This window comes from Schistocerca gregaria, chromosome 8 (assembly GCF_023897955.1).
Source record: "Schistocerca gregaria isolate iqSchGreg1 chromosome 8, iqSchGreg1.2, whole genome shotgun sequence".
Lineage (NCBI taxonomy): Eukaryota > Metazoa > Arthropoda > Insecta > Orthoptera > Acrididae > Schistocerca > Schistocerca gregaria.
The window spans coordinates 147,600,851-147,616,747 of NC_064927.1; the positions used below are offsets into that span (position 1 = coordinate 147,600,851).

The window sequence follows — 15,897 nt, forward strand, 5'->3', positions numbered from 1 at the left end:
TCAGTTTATCCAGGTCCCATCCCTTAAATTCCCACCTTTTTGGATTTCCTTCTGTTTTAATCTACAGTTCATAACCAATAGATTGTGGTGAGAGTCCACATCTGCCCCTGGAAATGTCTTACAACTTAAAACCTGGTTCCTAAATCTCTGTATTAGCATTATATAATCTATCTGACACATTTTAGTATCTCCAGGATTCTTCCATGTGTACAACCTTCTTTTATGATTCTTGAACCAAATGTCAGCTATGATTAAGTTATGCTCTGTGCAAAATTCTACCAGGCGGCTTCCTCTTTCATTTCTTAGCATGAATCCACGTTCACCTACTATGTTTCCTTCTCTCCCTTTTCCTACTGTCGAATTCTAGTCACCCATGACTATTAAATTTTCGTCATCCTTCACTACCTGAATAATTTCTTTAATCTCGTCATACATTTAATCAATTTCTTCGTCATCTGTAGAGCCAGTTGGCATATAAACTTGTACTACTGTAGTAGGCATGGGCTTCGTGTCTATCTTGGCCACCATAATACGTTCCCTAGCTGTTTGTAGTAGCTTACCTGCACTCCATTTTTTTATTCATTATTAAACCTACTCCTGCATGACCCCTATTTGATTTTGTATTTATAGCCCTGTATTCACCTGACCAGAAGTCTTGTTCCTCCTGCCACCGAACTTCACTAATTCCCACTATATCTAACTTTAACGTATCCATTTCACTTTTTAAATTTTCTAACCTACCTGCCCGATTAAGGGATCTGATATTCCACGCTCCGATTCGTAGAATGCCAGTTTTCTTTTTCCTGATAACGACGTTGTCCTGAGTAGTCCCCGCCCGGAGATCCGATTGGGGGACTATTTTACCTCCGGAATATTTTTACCCAAGAGGACGCCATCATCATTTGACCATACAGTAAAGCTGCATGCCCTCGGGAAAATTACGGTTGTAGTTTCCCCTTGCTTTCAGCCATTCGCAGTACCACAACAGCAAGGCCGTTTTGGTTATTGTTACAAGGCCAGGTCAGTCAATCGTCCATACTGTTGCCCCTGCAACTACTGAAAAGGCTGCTGCCCCTCTTCAGGAACCAAACGTTTGTCTGGCCTCTCAACAGATACTCCTCCGTTGTGGTTGCACCTACGGTACGGCTATCTGTATCGTTGAGGCACGCAAGCCTCCCCACCAACGGCAAGGTCCTACTATCTGGGCAACTAGATTCTTTTCTCGTTAAACATGGGTTTTGTAAACAAGGCTGAGTAGCTCTCCTCACTCAAAAAAGGCCAGATGGATCATATCAGGGGATCAAGTGGGCCATGGTACAGGACCCCCTCTGCCAATCGACTTTTATGGAAGCTGGTTCAAGAATCGAGACTGAGGACGGATGGAACATGCTGGCGCCCTTCAAGCTGGAACCTCTCCCTTGGAGCAAGTGCCGGCCGCTGTGGCCGAGCGGTTCTAGGCGCTTCAGTCCGGAACCGCGCTTCTGCTACTGTCGCAGATTCGAATCCTGCCTCGGGCATGGATGTGTGTGATGTCTATAGGTTAGTTAGGTTTTAGTAATTCTAAGCCTAGGGGACTGATGACCTCAGATGTTAAGTTCCATAATGCTTAGAGCCATTTAAACTATTTGGGAGCATGTTGTACGTCATCCATCAACTGTGGCAATGCTCTGGCGAGGAAACTCTGATGATGACTGTCATTTAATGGCCTAGGTAGCAGATGGGGCCCAGTTAAACAGTCACCGACAACGCCTGCCCACACATTCACGTAGAACTTCATGTGACAAGGACAAGTAAATGTGGCAGATGGATTAAACTCACTCCAGATATATGAACTGTGGATGTTGAAAACTTCATCACTATGTAGCAAGCATTAACCATAGCAGTGTACTCACTCCAGGTGCATCGCTCCATTAGTAAACAAGTACCGTGGTGGATCAAGACATACAAATAAATACGAAAGTGAAACAGCTATTAATACTGAAGAGTGAAGTAAGCTCTCTACCAGTATAATAGGAACCGTTAGAACAACAAACCAGTTATTACAACTGAAGAGCGAATACTCCTTCTACCGGATTAAATAATACTCATGGGAAATTATGACATTAAAGAAATATTTGTTTTTGTGTCCTGTGCAGCCTCCCAGAGTCTGTCGATTTAAATAATATCTACCCTGTATGACATAGTGTAGGCAGGTATGTTACTGTGTTACTATCACAATTGTAGTCTCTGGTGTGTATTGTATTTCGTTTGTTGAACTTCACAGATCGTTTCCTGTGTGCTTGGCAGCCAGTTTATCGTTTGCCACTGATTGACCACATTGCCTAGCTACTGCCTTCTTGAGATACTTTTTATACATTTTTTGACTATAAATGGCTCTTCGGGTGTGACGACGTGTGTGACATGTAACGTTGTGATTGTGTTCTTTCGTAAATTCATTATTGGTTTCATAGGACTTTGCATTCCACTTTGATGGTACAGTACGTTCTCTTCTGTTTTGTCGCTGTACAGTTGCCTGGAGGAACGGAAAAGACCGAAATTGGTTGTGATAAATGATTACAAGGCTGCATTCTTCCAAATATAATTGGTATTAAGTCCCCTGAAAAAAATGCATAAAATTCAGTTTTGTGCCGTGAAGAAACAAGCTCAAAAACGCATGTATGTACTTACGCCTTCTAGATGGATACGGGCTGCGCTGCGTGGATCCAGGAAGACTTTCAGCGAACTCTGCAACAATTAAAATTTAGGTGATAAAGCGAAATGGTCATTGTAGAAAAATAAAAGGGTTGTGTCGAACATGGCTTGAGAGAAATATCAAGTTCCAACTCTCCCCATACGTGGCCTTGCTTAGCATCAGAGTGCTATCGCTCTGTCCGTTCCACGTCGAATGTCGGGCTGTGCCACAAGGCCACCGTAGGAGGTTCAGAGCGTATTCTCCACTAGCTGAAATGTCTTACGCCACCTCATTTAGCACACATTTTCAGTTTACGGGTGCTATCTACATTTTCTGCAGATGAATTACTTTGGCCCGCAATTATAACCGAATATGCTTACACTTCCTCAAAAGTAAAAACCATTTTACTTTTATTTTCCTTTTTTTCGATAGATCACTTTCCAAAGATAAAATTAAACAAAATACATGTACCTCTACAAGGCGTGCAAGCTACGCTTACTTTTTCTAATATAGTAACTACGTTTTAGCCAAAAGTAAACTGAAAGGCGGCCTAACTAATACAACAATTGCATTAAAATTATAACGTACTCTCGAAGAACAATACCAAGAATATAGTACGGAAAGTTTTAGCGATAAGGGAAGGAAGAGGGCGTTAAAGGAAGGACTGTTAGGTAATGTTACCAATGGCTATTGAGATAATCCTTAGAGAGATATATAAGTGAATATTCAGTATTTCTATTTATCGAGCCAATTTTAGATGAAAGAATGAATACCAATTCAAAAAAAGAAGCTGTTAGGAAATTTACTCATCAAGATTTCAAAATAATGGAGAAACTGCTGCGAACATTTGCCAATTGAAAGCAAGTTTGCTACTTTAAATAGGGAAATATAAGCATTTACAGAATGTTATCTTGACTACAATGAATGAACCGAAAGAAATAGGGGCGTTACTATTAATTTGATGTACACTAGGTATTTGGACGAGTGGGTCTTTCGAAATGTCAGGAAGAAAACATATTTACGACCCAGGCTGTAAATAACAGGTCATGGAATTACTAGGTAGTAACAAAAATAATCATAGATAAGGGTAGGAATTACTTGTATAGTACAGCTATTTGCGCTCCATGCAACATCGATGTCACATGCTTGTTACAAGTACAATCTACTCCCTTTTTCGACGAAAGTTAATCAGGGGAATGTTATTTCGGAGGGACGAAGGAGAGGAGTCAAACTGGCTACAAGCGTTACGAAGAAACAGTTTTGGTCTACCTCGTTTCTCCAGAATCTCACGCAGTTTGGCGTGTAGCTCCTCCACAGACATTTCCAGCTTGAGGTGCTGCAGTAAGCGCTGCAGTTCCGTCTCCTGCCGCTGCGCGGCGCCCGCGGCGGAAGGCGGTTTGCCTTTAGCTTGTTGAGCCTCCGGCCGCCAGGTGGCCGACTGGCGGCCATCTTGCACCCGCGGGGTGGTTTGGCGCCCGTTCGGTTGCTGCAGCAACTGCCGCACTGGTTTCTGCTGCGGCCGACCAGTATGCGGCTTTTTGGCCGTTTGCTGCAGCTGCTGCTGCTTCTGCTGTTGCTGTTGTTGCTGCTGCTGTTGTTGCTGTTGCTGTTGGTATTGCAGCAGCAGCTGCTGCAGCTGTAGGTGCAGCCTTTGCAGGTGCTGCTCCCTGTGCTGCTGTTCCACTGACTTTTGCTGTTGTTGCTGCTGCGGTTGCGGTTGCTGCGGCTGCTGCTGCAGCAGTTGGGGTTGCTGTTGCTGCTGCTGTTGCTGCTGTAACTGCTGCTGCAGCTGCTGCAGTGGAGGCGGTTGCACCAGCGGTTGCTCCTGCTGCGGTAGGTGCTCCTGGGATCGCTTACTTGACAAAATGGATTCTACAGTGTGCAAAACGAAAGACACAAATAGTCACCCGTTTTAACGGAACATTTAATAGTGTTATATACTTTAAAAGTTTACTTACGGTAACCTCTAAGAAGAATGCTAGATGGAGTGTACAAAACATTATTTCCAAGGAAGCTAAGGGAAGGCTAATTAAGATGGTGAGAAAGGTGAAACAACTGTGCAAAATAAAACTAAAACACAAACAAGCGGGTGCAGTGGCCATGCAGCTAAACTCAAGTGAAACAACAAAAGCTTATACCTCTCGAAGAAAACCTACACTAGTCCCACTCTCTCCAACACTACCATTATCACTCGCCATCTATAGCTCTCTGTATCTACTCTGCACTGTTTAACAAACAGTACATCATCTGCTTTTCATTTCTCCTTTAACGATACAGTATAGGAGTGAAGAGAACGTTTTGAACTCCAGTCCCAACTGTCCAACACCAGTAACAACTTCAGCGCAGTGCATAACTGTAGAGAGTCGAAAACTTGATACTTGTCTCATAAATACATGTAAAATTTCAGTCATTAAACGCGTCACAAAACAACTTTATTGCACCAGTTTCTCCTGTAGTTTCAAAATACTTTTCCCTTTAATCCATATGACTTCAGTTTTGTTCTGTTTCTTCATTATTTTCCCTGTATATAGGTTCCAAAAGTGTTAGTAGATAGACAGCATTATTTGCACACATAAGGACAACCAGTTGTTTTTGTTATCTGGATAAAGATACTTAGTTACAATACTGTAAACACTCTTACTCTTACATACTCTGGTGACATTAATATGTTAGCTTCAGTGCCATATCAGGTAAATTTCTGTTACACAATTATGTTAAAAATATACTCAAATGTAGCATTATTTGGCCAGACATTAATTAGACTAGTTACTATGTTCATTTGCGATGTTTGTATCTGATAGTACCTACAGTATACTTGAGAAATGGCGCTTGTACAAAAAACCGTCTGACCACAGTTCTCATATTTTGGGAACAGCACGATAAGTAAGTAATTCAGTTATTTTGTAAAACATGCACATCTGTGGAAGGAAAAGTCATTAAAATTTATGTGTAAAGAGGTCTCCTCGGTACAATCCTTTTGCCTGCATCAGCAATAACAAACCCTCTAACTTGTAATTTATTGATGACACTGGTTTCTATTCAGAAGGTCATGCAGATTTAATTGTTGAGACTTCTTCATAACAACATGGAAAATGGATAACGCTGAAACCTGCAGGTACATTTCAGAACTACAGGATATCACAAGTATTATGTTTTTCAACGCTTTTGCAATTGACATATTAAGTTGCTACACAACCGAGTAATCTTAAAAGTATTAACATACTCGCAGATTGAAGGTAGAGATTGGTAGTTACTATAAAGGCCATCTAAAATTCTTTTAATGAGTTAAAAGTAAGATTTCGATAAAATATAACTTAACCGAGACTTAAAACGAATGGACACAAAACATGGTACTGTGCTACATCGTTTTGCAATTGCCATTAAATATCACTGCTGGTATGCAGTGGTAAGCAAACTGTTAAAATGAACTGAAATGCTTATCTTTATTAGATTCATCTTTATTAAGCTAATTCTTTTTAAAAAGACACGTTTTTTCACACGTCTCAGAAATGTACGTGACAAAATGACAATTTTTTGTTGAATATGTCATCTAATTATCATGATAATGAGAATAAGGGAGAAATAACAAATATATAAAGATGATTGTAATAATTTACGAAAAGAAAGGAAAGATTAAGAAGATGACCTGTAAAGCATACATCAAAATCTAGAAAATTTCAAGAGCTAAAAGAAAGTATTGCGAGAACAAATAGCATACTAAGTTAAATAATATTTTGACGGGAGGAAACTACACAGTGCCAGTAATATCACTGGCAGCGAAAGGAAGATATTGTCAGTTCTGCGTTAAGGGAAACAAGAACAGAGTTTCATAGTGAGGAGATTCGAAGGTTTGTGAAACGTGATTCTGAACCGAATGCCGTAGATAATAGAAGTAAATTAATGAATATATGAAAAGACTCTGGATTGTCTCACAAGGAAAATAAGGAAGATTTTAAAAAATCATAAAGGAAAACTGACGGAAGACTATTCTGACAACCACACTGTCTTTTACAGGATACCTATAGTAATGATGTCGGAATGAAATCAGAAAATTGGTCAGCCGTGCACAGCTATTGTGAATTATTTGGATGGATAAAAACGAACAGAGACAAGTCAAACATGAAATACTGATGAAGACATAGGAATGTCTAAGAACTGGAAAGAATACTGAAATAATTCTTTATATTGTTGTAGTGTCTCATGTAAGTCAATCTTTAAGTGTGTAACTGTAAACGAGCAGAAAAATGAATGTGAGAATAAATGGAGATAATAACACAAGAACGAAAACAAGAAAACACACTAAATAAAAATGAACTTCTGACCAGTAGTGGAAAAGATCATTATGATGATCAAGAGACAAGTGGCTAAACCAGAAAAGAAAATATTCATATGCAATAGCTGGATACAACAAGAGGAAGCAAAATCCTAATGTATGAGAAACGACGAGGAGGAAGAAGACATTCAGTTTTCACAACAAAATATGTCGTATTGCGTTACGGCTATAATTATTAGTTTATGACTGTCTAATTACAACTGAATAAAACACAATTTTTATTAAGTTATAATTAGACGGTCGCAAAGGAATAATCATACCGTAATATCATACGCAAAAAAGGGAGAGAGGACTACAGAAGTTGAAAATGAAGATATGTGGTCTTTAACAAACGCCATAGTTGCTCTTTGCAGTAATCGAAGACCAAGCATAAAACGTGGAGCTCATTAAAAAAATTATCTGAATAAATCATTTCGGTCATTGCAATGACGCGCAACAAGTGGAACCCTTATTCATCGACAAATTATCAAAGCAGTGAAGACCTTAAAACTCTGTCTTGCTCCGGGACTGGAGCCTTTTTTGGGAAATAGTTGCCGAAAGTCGATATTTGGGATAGTTGTGACACAAAATTTTGTACCTCTTAAGCTTTTCGAAGCGTTCGTTCAAGATCATTAATCAAACTTTCGTCTTTATCTTAATAATACATTAGTGTGCAAAACGTCAGGACGAAAGCAACTTTCACATGATGTAACATTACCAAGTAACACAGCGTGTAAAACTTGGACCAAATATAGAGACAACTGCTATAGCATAGAAGCTTACTCGACTGAAGGAAATACGCAATGCAACTAACAGAAATGACGGTTTTACTGAAAGACAATAATTACCCTGAAGTCACCGCAATTCACGATGGTCTGCTGGACATTACAAAAGACGTACGTAGTTCTTAATAGGGTGTGAGATCTCAACGCCCGCCTGTGTATGCTCTGGAACGTGTTCTTGTCGTAGAGTGTTCCATTCCTCAACCAGAGCGACTTGTAACTGTTGGACGGTCGTTGGTGCATTAGACATGCTGCAATATGTCAGCCGAACACTTCCCACACGTGCTAGATAGCATTTAAGTCGGTGGAACGAGAAGGCCAGTAGATTCCTGGAATATCCTCCCGTTCCAATCGCTCCCATGCGCTGTTCCATGCGGTCGCGCATTGTCATCCATGAAAATGAAGTCAGTGACGAATGCATCTCTCAAAATACGCAAATTGGAAAGGAATGCAGTGTCGCAATAAAGGTGACCGATACGTGTAATGTGTTCAAAGATTTGGTCTCTACGCCCATGTAACATCATACCACCCCACACCGTAGCATCTGGGGCACCGAAACGATCATGATCGGCAATGTAGGGCTACCCACATATGGCCAGAAATGAAAAGACGTAATGCAACCAGGAACATTGTCGAACGTGATCTTTGGACACGGTCCACTCACAGTTCAAAGTTATTGTGACACTCTGATTGTGGTCCATGGGCGTCTTCTCAGCGGTGTATTCGGCCCTGAATTCATTTTTTGGATGACAATGCGCAACCGCATCGGACAGTGCAGGTGGAGGAGATTTTGGAACGAGAAGATATTCGAAGAATGGACGGGCCTGCTCATTCCCTAACATAAATGCCAGTGAACACGTGTGAGATGTGCTGGAGAGACTCATTTCTGCACGTCCAAATGCGCCAGCGACCATCCACCCGCGCTGGTGGTGGTGTGGGACGTCCTACCACAAGAACTTTTCAACCTCGAGGTCATCACAGCAGCACGTAGCAGACGATGTACTGTTGTCTGTAGTGCTGTCACAGGCTATTAAGAACCACGTCTCACCATTTGTAATGTTCAGGGAAACACCATGACTAGCGGTGACTCGATTGTAGATACTGTCTTTGAATGAAAGTATCATTTCTGTTCGTTTAGTCGCCTAATTCTTTAAGTTACCTTGTGTACTATACTATAGCAGTCCTTTCTATCTATGGTCCAAGATTCATCGGGTCGCCTTACTTGGCAGTGACACTAAGTTTTGCACGCCAATGTATTTTCGAGGTGAAGATTAAGAGTAGATGAATCTTCTCGAACGAATGCTTCGAAACACTTGGGCGAGACAAGATTCACCAGTCTATAAAGTTAGGTAACAACTTTTATTTATTTTAGGTTCATGTCTGAAGTCCTGGTGCACACTGAAAACAACCTGCGCCATAGTAGCGTAGTGTGGGTTCTGAAGTGTACCAAACAGCGTACCTGTGCCACCATACAAACAATGAAATTATTTAAAGTGGTGACATCGTCGTTAGGTTGTAGCTATTGTAATACTGTTAGTAACATAAGAGTTTACTGCCTCGATAACAAGGTACTTTTACTAACATATGACCAGTTTTAGTGCGTTTCAGCTTCACCACATCATCATCATCATCATCATCATCATCATCATCATCATCAGGAGCAGCAGCACCAGATATCAAATACAGTCAATACTGACGTGCTATTCGTAGCCAAGAACTGTAGACCTGATAACGGTGCATTAAGCACTGAAACAGTCATATGTGAAAAAATGTTTAACAATTGAGACGGAATATCTGTTTTTCCCCTCGCTCAGAGTAGAGAATGCTCACCTGTCACCTGATTACATTTTTCAGTCAATGTAAAGTTCTGTTCTGGATCCATACGGCCTATCCCTGGAAGTACATGAGCATCGTTCATTGTACTGCACACAACAATACACTCTAGAGAGTGACTTACACGCCATGCCCAAAATATGAGAACTGTGTCTCTGGAATGTGTGGTATGAAATAGTAACACTAATTTCTGGGCGATGTTCAACAGTAGATCAATAACAACTGAAAGACTATAAACGTGCTTAACGCAGTTCAGAGACTAGTTCTCAAAGACAATGCTCTCGTCTGCAGGTTGTCAGCACTCAACGCGTACAGTAAAAACACTGAAAGTACTATCAACATTTTAGTAGCGTCATAATACAAAATAGAGCAGTTCACAACTACATGGATACCAGGAAAATCAACAAGTAGATACATGATACAGCAGATCACAACTACGGTCGTATACCAGGAGAACCAAGTAGACATTGATGTTGTCTACAGATTGCGAAGGCCACATGGCTGGTGGTGGACGTTGTGTGCAATGAGTTATTTCTAGGACTGAAAGCGACGATTTTGACGTAAGGCTAGGAGTTGCAGTCCAGTGTTATTTAATTTTATGACTCAACAAGTGTGCTGTTACACCATACAACGCGGGCTTTCACGGCTGGTATTTACATCCACGGCGATTACAAATGCATGGGCATTAGGTCTTGATCCAAGATTCATTTCTGTGACTGCAGTTTCGTCCTCTATTGTCTGGGACATCTTCAGACGCTTCATAATTACTTTTACCTCAGAGAACCTGATCTAGTTGAACTGTTTACAAGTAATGATGTAACAGTCGGGTAGTGACGTTATCCGACCTCTGCCAGAGTCTGAGAGTCACACCAGCGTCTGAGCAACACTGACAAGTCAGCAGTAGCAGATCACGCACTAAGACCAGGGAACCAACAAATTAGATTTTTAGCACTATAGTTCTAACAACGTAGAATCCGCCCAGCGGATTAACGACGAAGGCCGATGTGCTGGTCAGCCTGGATGTGGTTTTTAGGCGGCTTTCCACATTCCGCTAGGTGAAAACCGGGCTGGTCCCCATGTTCCGTCTCAATTACACGGCTCGCAGACATCTGAACACTTTCGCACTATTCCATGGATTACACTCGGAGCAGACAGTTGGGGTACACTAATTCCGTCCCCAGGGGTATGGGGTGGCGGCTGGAAGGCATCAGGCCACCCCTTCAACACAACACGCCACATCCGATTAACTATGGCTGACGCTGCGTAACTGCGGGACAAGGCCCAAGCGATAGGTAGATAGTTCGATCAATGTACAGTCATACCATCTTAGGATGCACACAGTGAGCATAAAGATTCAGATACACAAAAAAACTTCAACAGAGTAGAAGAGCACTTGAAATTATGAAATGTTGTGTGCTGTTGTGCTAAGCAGTGCAGATGGCATCAACTATTGTGCAGTAGTAGCTCCCTAACATACGATTGCGGCACTCTGCAGTCTGTGGCAGCGCTCGGGTGGCGTCAGAACCCGACTGTTGCGTGGTAATTTATAAACAGCTCGCCTCACAGAGCTTGTTTGAAATTAAAAAACAGTAAACATGTCCTTAGACTTATAGCGTCTGAAGGTGTTCCCCGCATTAGGAGACAGAATGTTATGCACAAAAACATGACATAAATCAAGACCTAATGCCTAAACAACTAAACCCCAGGATGGAAATACTTGTTGTGGAAGCCTAAATTGATGTAACTAACAACACATTTTTCGAATTGCGACACAGCCGAAACAGATAAACGACAATAATCCTGGAAGGTATTTACATGTTATTTTCCATTACGGTTCGCAAAATTTTTTACCAGGTTGTTAATTTCGGTCAGTAGTTACTATCTTCAGAACACTGAGGCATCTTTCCGTTGAAAGAAAATATCGTGTACTTTGTACAACAAGATGTGTCTGTGCTTTGTACATCCGATGATTTTCATTAATGATAGATAAAGACGACCGCGTATAAAACTTTGTGATTAGTAAGTAGGATAAATGTATAAATAACAACATACTTGTCGCGTCATGAAACAAAATAAAATACATCTTACATTAAAATCGTCCACCTGCGCCCTTACTAGTCTCAATGCATTCAAAGTCGCGCACCAGGCTGTGTCGTCTTGGTCAGTTGTGGGCAGCAAGCATTTCCAGCTGACAACTCTGTTGGTGTCCAATCACATTTGTCAGCCGCTGTGTTTAATTTTAGAGTTTCTAATGTTTTAATCCTTTGTGCTGAGCGCTGGTGAGAGCGTTATGTTTTGAAACGTGCCGTTGAATTGCGTTAAGTACCATTAAAATGGGTGAATGTTAACAAATTATTCTGATAAACGACACTTTCGTCATTGACTGAACTATTTATTATAATTTACACAATTGAAATTTCGACAATTTTATTAACTAAGCTGAAATGGTGAACACTCAGCAGTTGTCAATATGAATAAAATGAGTAGAAAGGATGAGCAGGGGATTAATTATGTATATCGTAAATAGTAACAGGAGTTTACATAGACTCAAATTCTTTTTACTTATTAACACGATTTTATTAGATCACTTTCCTGCCTGTCTGTTTGGTAAAAAATTTTGCAACTGATTTTTAACTAATTTCTTGATGAGGCAGAGACTTGAAATTTTAAACATACCTCAGAACTACATGACAACGCAATATTAACCAGCTCTTGTATAGACGTGTTCGATAGCGGTGGTGGCGAGGATGAAAGGAATTGGTAATGTATGACGTCTCAGCTGCCCTGCAGAAGAACCATCTTGTGCGGGTAGTATCAGAATGCGTTCCAGGCGGTATGTGAGGTGACGCGCGGAGGTTAGCAGTTGCAGAGGAAAGAGGAGCCGGAGAAAGGGAGGCGGAGGAGGAGATGTGTGCAATGCATGTGTACATTGGCGAAGAGGCAGCTAAGGAACTTCTGTACACATATAAATAACTGCTTAAGTAAAGCATAGAATCTTATCAAAATGTGCTGTTTGAGGCTTTCCCGGCGCTGCATCTGCTTGATAGGTTCACGGAAATTACGCCGGATAATATTGTAGAAAATGTTTAAAATACGCTGAGAATTTCACTGACACATCACTAAAATTCAGAAAATAGTCGTTCAAATAAAAATTAATTTTTAACGTGACTCGTTTTTAAATCGGACTAAAAACATAAAATAATTTCTCCTAGCTTCATACAGATTCATAATGCTATAACGACACTACTAAAGGTATGTGCTTGCGAATTTTTAATAGCTGTGACAGTACTTGTAAGATTTGTAATGAAAAACGTGGGGAAGCTGCTTTATATATTAGTTAGGAGGTGAACTGTAGCATGCACCCTACTTTTTTCATTATAGATCTTTCTACTATTGCCATTCACAAGTACAAAGTTTGAATATTATCTGCATTGCGTTAGGAATCTGTGTAGGGCTACGCGAAATTACTTTCTACCTTTTAGTTCAATTTAAAACACGTTAGAGTAAAAATTTGTTTTTATTGATATCATTATTTCATTGATGTTGACAAGTGCTGTGTTATCAACACAATAGCCAATTAAAATGACTTAAAAGTCGAAATTAGAATCGTTCTGAATGAAATAGTGCAGTCGATGGAGAGCCTGTCGTTAATTAAAGAATTCGACGAGACTGTAATTGCAAAACAAAGACAATTGTATGTTATGAATAAAATCCGCTGCAACTGTAATTTCAAAGCTCCTTTTTTTTTTAGATAAAGGAATATACACTAACCGGATTACAGAACACTAATCCCATCTTCGGGTGCTACTTAATTGCTTATTTCAAAGTTCCTGTGTTTGGATAAAGGCACGTACGCTACCATACCTTCAGGACGCTAATCCCATCTTCAGGTGCTAGTTAATTCTGTACTGCGCAATTTGTTAATGCTTCAGCGTAACTCGTACGTTTTTGTTAAGTAGCACCTGAAGATGAGATTAGAGTCTAGAAACCTGGTTAGTGTACCATGCCTTTATCTATATACAGGAACTTTGAAATATAAACTTCAGAGAATGGTTCAAATGGCTCTGAGCACTACGGGACTTAACATCTGAGGTCATCAGTCCCCTAGAACTTAGAACTACTTAAACCTAACTAACCTAAGGACATCACACACATCCATGTCCGAGGCAGGATTCGAACCTGCGACCGTAGCAGTCACGCGGTTCCAGACTGAAGCGCCTAGAACCGCACGGCCACACCGGCAGGCGAAATAAAAACTGCAGTGGATTTTAATCACGATGAAAATGCAGATAACAATTGTGCATACTCCCTAAGAATATATTAGATACAATTGTGTGTTTATGATGAAGTGTAGGTAACGCCACTCGACACCAGAGAAGTGGACGACGTTAAACTGCGCCACAGAGGTCGTGTCCTGTGGCGGGCGCGGCGGGCCCCGACTCACCGCGACTTACCCAGGTTCTCCATGCTCTGCGTGAGCAGCGCCTCGAACGTGTGCAGGCTGTAGCTCTCGGCGTCCATGCCCTTGGCCAGCGTGTTGCGCAGGTGCATCTCGTACTCGAGCAGCAGGCGCGACGTGGGCGAGCCGGGCGTGGGCGTGGCCTGCCCGGTGCCGGGCGCCGTCGACGCGGGCTGGTCCAGGTCCGAGTTGCCGTTGCTCGAGCTGGGAGTCGTCGCGTAGCACTGGTTGTCGAACAGCACGTTGTCCGAGGGGGGCGAGAGGTCGCCGCAGCTGCCCACGCCGCCGCCGCGCGCGTCCAGCTCCAGGTAGAGGCCGCGCCCGCCGCCGCCGTAGCCGCGCCCGATCTCGTGCGAGGAGCGCGACCCGGAGAAGCGGCCGCCCGATCGGTGGTGGTTCGACTCGGGCTCCGACAGCACGTGCCGGCCGTTGTTGTTGATGGCGCCGCCGTGGTGGTGGTGGTGGTGGTGGTGGTGGCCGTGGTTGTAGTAGTTGTAGCGCCGGCGCGTCATCTCCGGCGAGGTCACCGGGCTCTCCTGCTGCGACGGCATCGGCTTCAGCATGCGCTTCAGCGTGTTCGAGTCCAGCGAGACGCCGCCCACGCTCATGTCGTCGGTGCTCTTGCTCTTGGATCGCCGGTTGTTGTTGTTGTTGTTATTGTTATTGTTGTTGTTGTTATTGTTATTGTTGTTGTTGTTGAGGTTGTGGTGGTGGGCGGCGCGCAGCTCCGCCTCGCGCACCATGTCCGTGTCCGGGTAGTCGACCGACTTGGTGGCGGCGAGCACGTGGTGGTGCGCGTGGGTGTGCGCGTCGCGGCGGCCGCCTCCCGCGCCCTGCGCCGCCCCCGCCGCCCCCAGGCCGCCCAGCCGGCTGCCGCCCAGCGTGCCGCCGGCCTGCGTGCCCTCGCTCTTGGACGCCTCCTCCGGCGGCCCGGCCGACGCCTGCGAGCCCACGTGGTTCTGCTGCGTTCCCACCGACGCGGATGCCGTCCCGGTCGCGGCCGACGCCGCCGCCGGCGCCGCCCCCGCGGAGGTTGCCTTGAGGGAGCCGTTGGTGGCGGCGTCCTGCTGCTGGGTGCCGCGGTCCCGCGTCTGCCGGCCGCCGCCGCCCCCCGCGCCGCCGCCGCCCGGTAGCGTCGACGCAGACGCCTTGCCACCGCCGACGCCGCCCCCGGCGCCGCCCCCGCCACTCACGTTGTCGTACAGGGAGGTGCTGGAGGTGGCCGCCGTTACCTTGTCCCCGCGGGAGCCCGGCGCCGCGTCCGTGTCTGTGCCGCGAGTTTGCGCCCGCGGCAGCGTGGCGGACCCTGCGGGATAGCGGGGCAACGCGGTGCAGACGTCCCACACTCAGCCTCCCTCCTGCCTCTCTCCCTCTCCCTCCCTCGGCCTGCGTGCCCACCCCCACCTCTGCTACCTAACCCACCCACATTACTTCAGTCCGCACCGATTTGAATCCTATTATACTCATCTCCCCATAGATCGCTGGAGGACAATTGTCAGTGTTGCTTCAAGTGTAGTTGGTATGACACCTTCAGCTGTTTTAAACCGGACAAGTGCGATTAGGATGCGTTCTGAGGGTTCCGTACAAACTTAATTATGTACATAGGCGTGCAAGAGCAAGAGGGTTGGGTGGTTTTGGGGGAAGAGACCAAACAAGGAGGTCACCGGTCTCTTCGGATTAGGGAAGGATGGGGAAGGAAGTCGGCCGTGCCCTTTCAAAGGAACCATCCCAGCATTCGCCTGGGGCGAAAACCTAAATCACGATGGCTGGACGCGGGATTGAACCGTAGTCCTCCCGAATGCAAGTCCAGAGTGCTACCGCTGCGCCACCTCGCTGGGTC

The 15,897-nt window shown here is 43.9% G+C and overlaps 2 protein-coding genes across 4 annotated transcripts in view; one reads left to right on the forward strand and one right to left on the reverse strand.

Annotated features, from left to right (window-relative positions):
- The window catches only part of LOC126283955 (protein still life, isoform SIF type 1), a 1,235,171-nt gene extending 1,220,276 nt beyond the window's left edge, over positions 1-14,895 (reverse strand). Inside the window, exons 1-3 of one of the 3 annotated variants that reach the window (XM_049982390.1) lie at positions 14,053-14,878; positions 3,941-4,543; positions 2,668-2,724 (exon numbers count right to left, since the gene is read on the reverse strand). In XM_049982390.1, the coding sequence (XP_049838347.1) occupies positions 2,668-2,724; positions 3,941-4,543; positions 14,053-14,800 (1,408 nt within the window). In that variant the 5' untranslated portion in view covers positions 14,801-14,878. Of the gene's footprint in view, positions 1-2,667; positions 2,725-3,940; positions 4,544-14,052 lie in introns of all 3 variants that reach the window. The other 2 variants (XM_049982392.1, XM_049982391.1) reach the window with 2 other exon arrangements.
- On the forward strand, positions 14,799-15,374 carry LOC126285079 (WAS/WASL-interacting protein family member 3-like). Its single transcript, XM_049984401.1, has 2 exons — positions 14,799-14,806; positions 14,840-15,374. Exons 1-2 carry the CDS (start codon positions 14,799-14,801, stop codon positions 15,372-15,374), a joined length of 543 nt encoding a protein of 180 aa, XP_049840358.1.
- Positions 15,375-15,897: the final 523 nt, after the last annotated feature.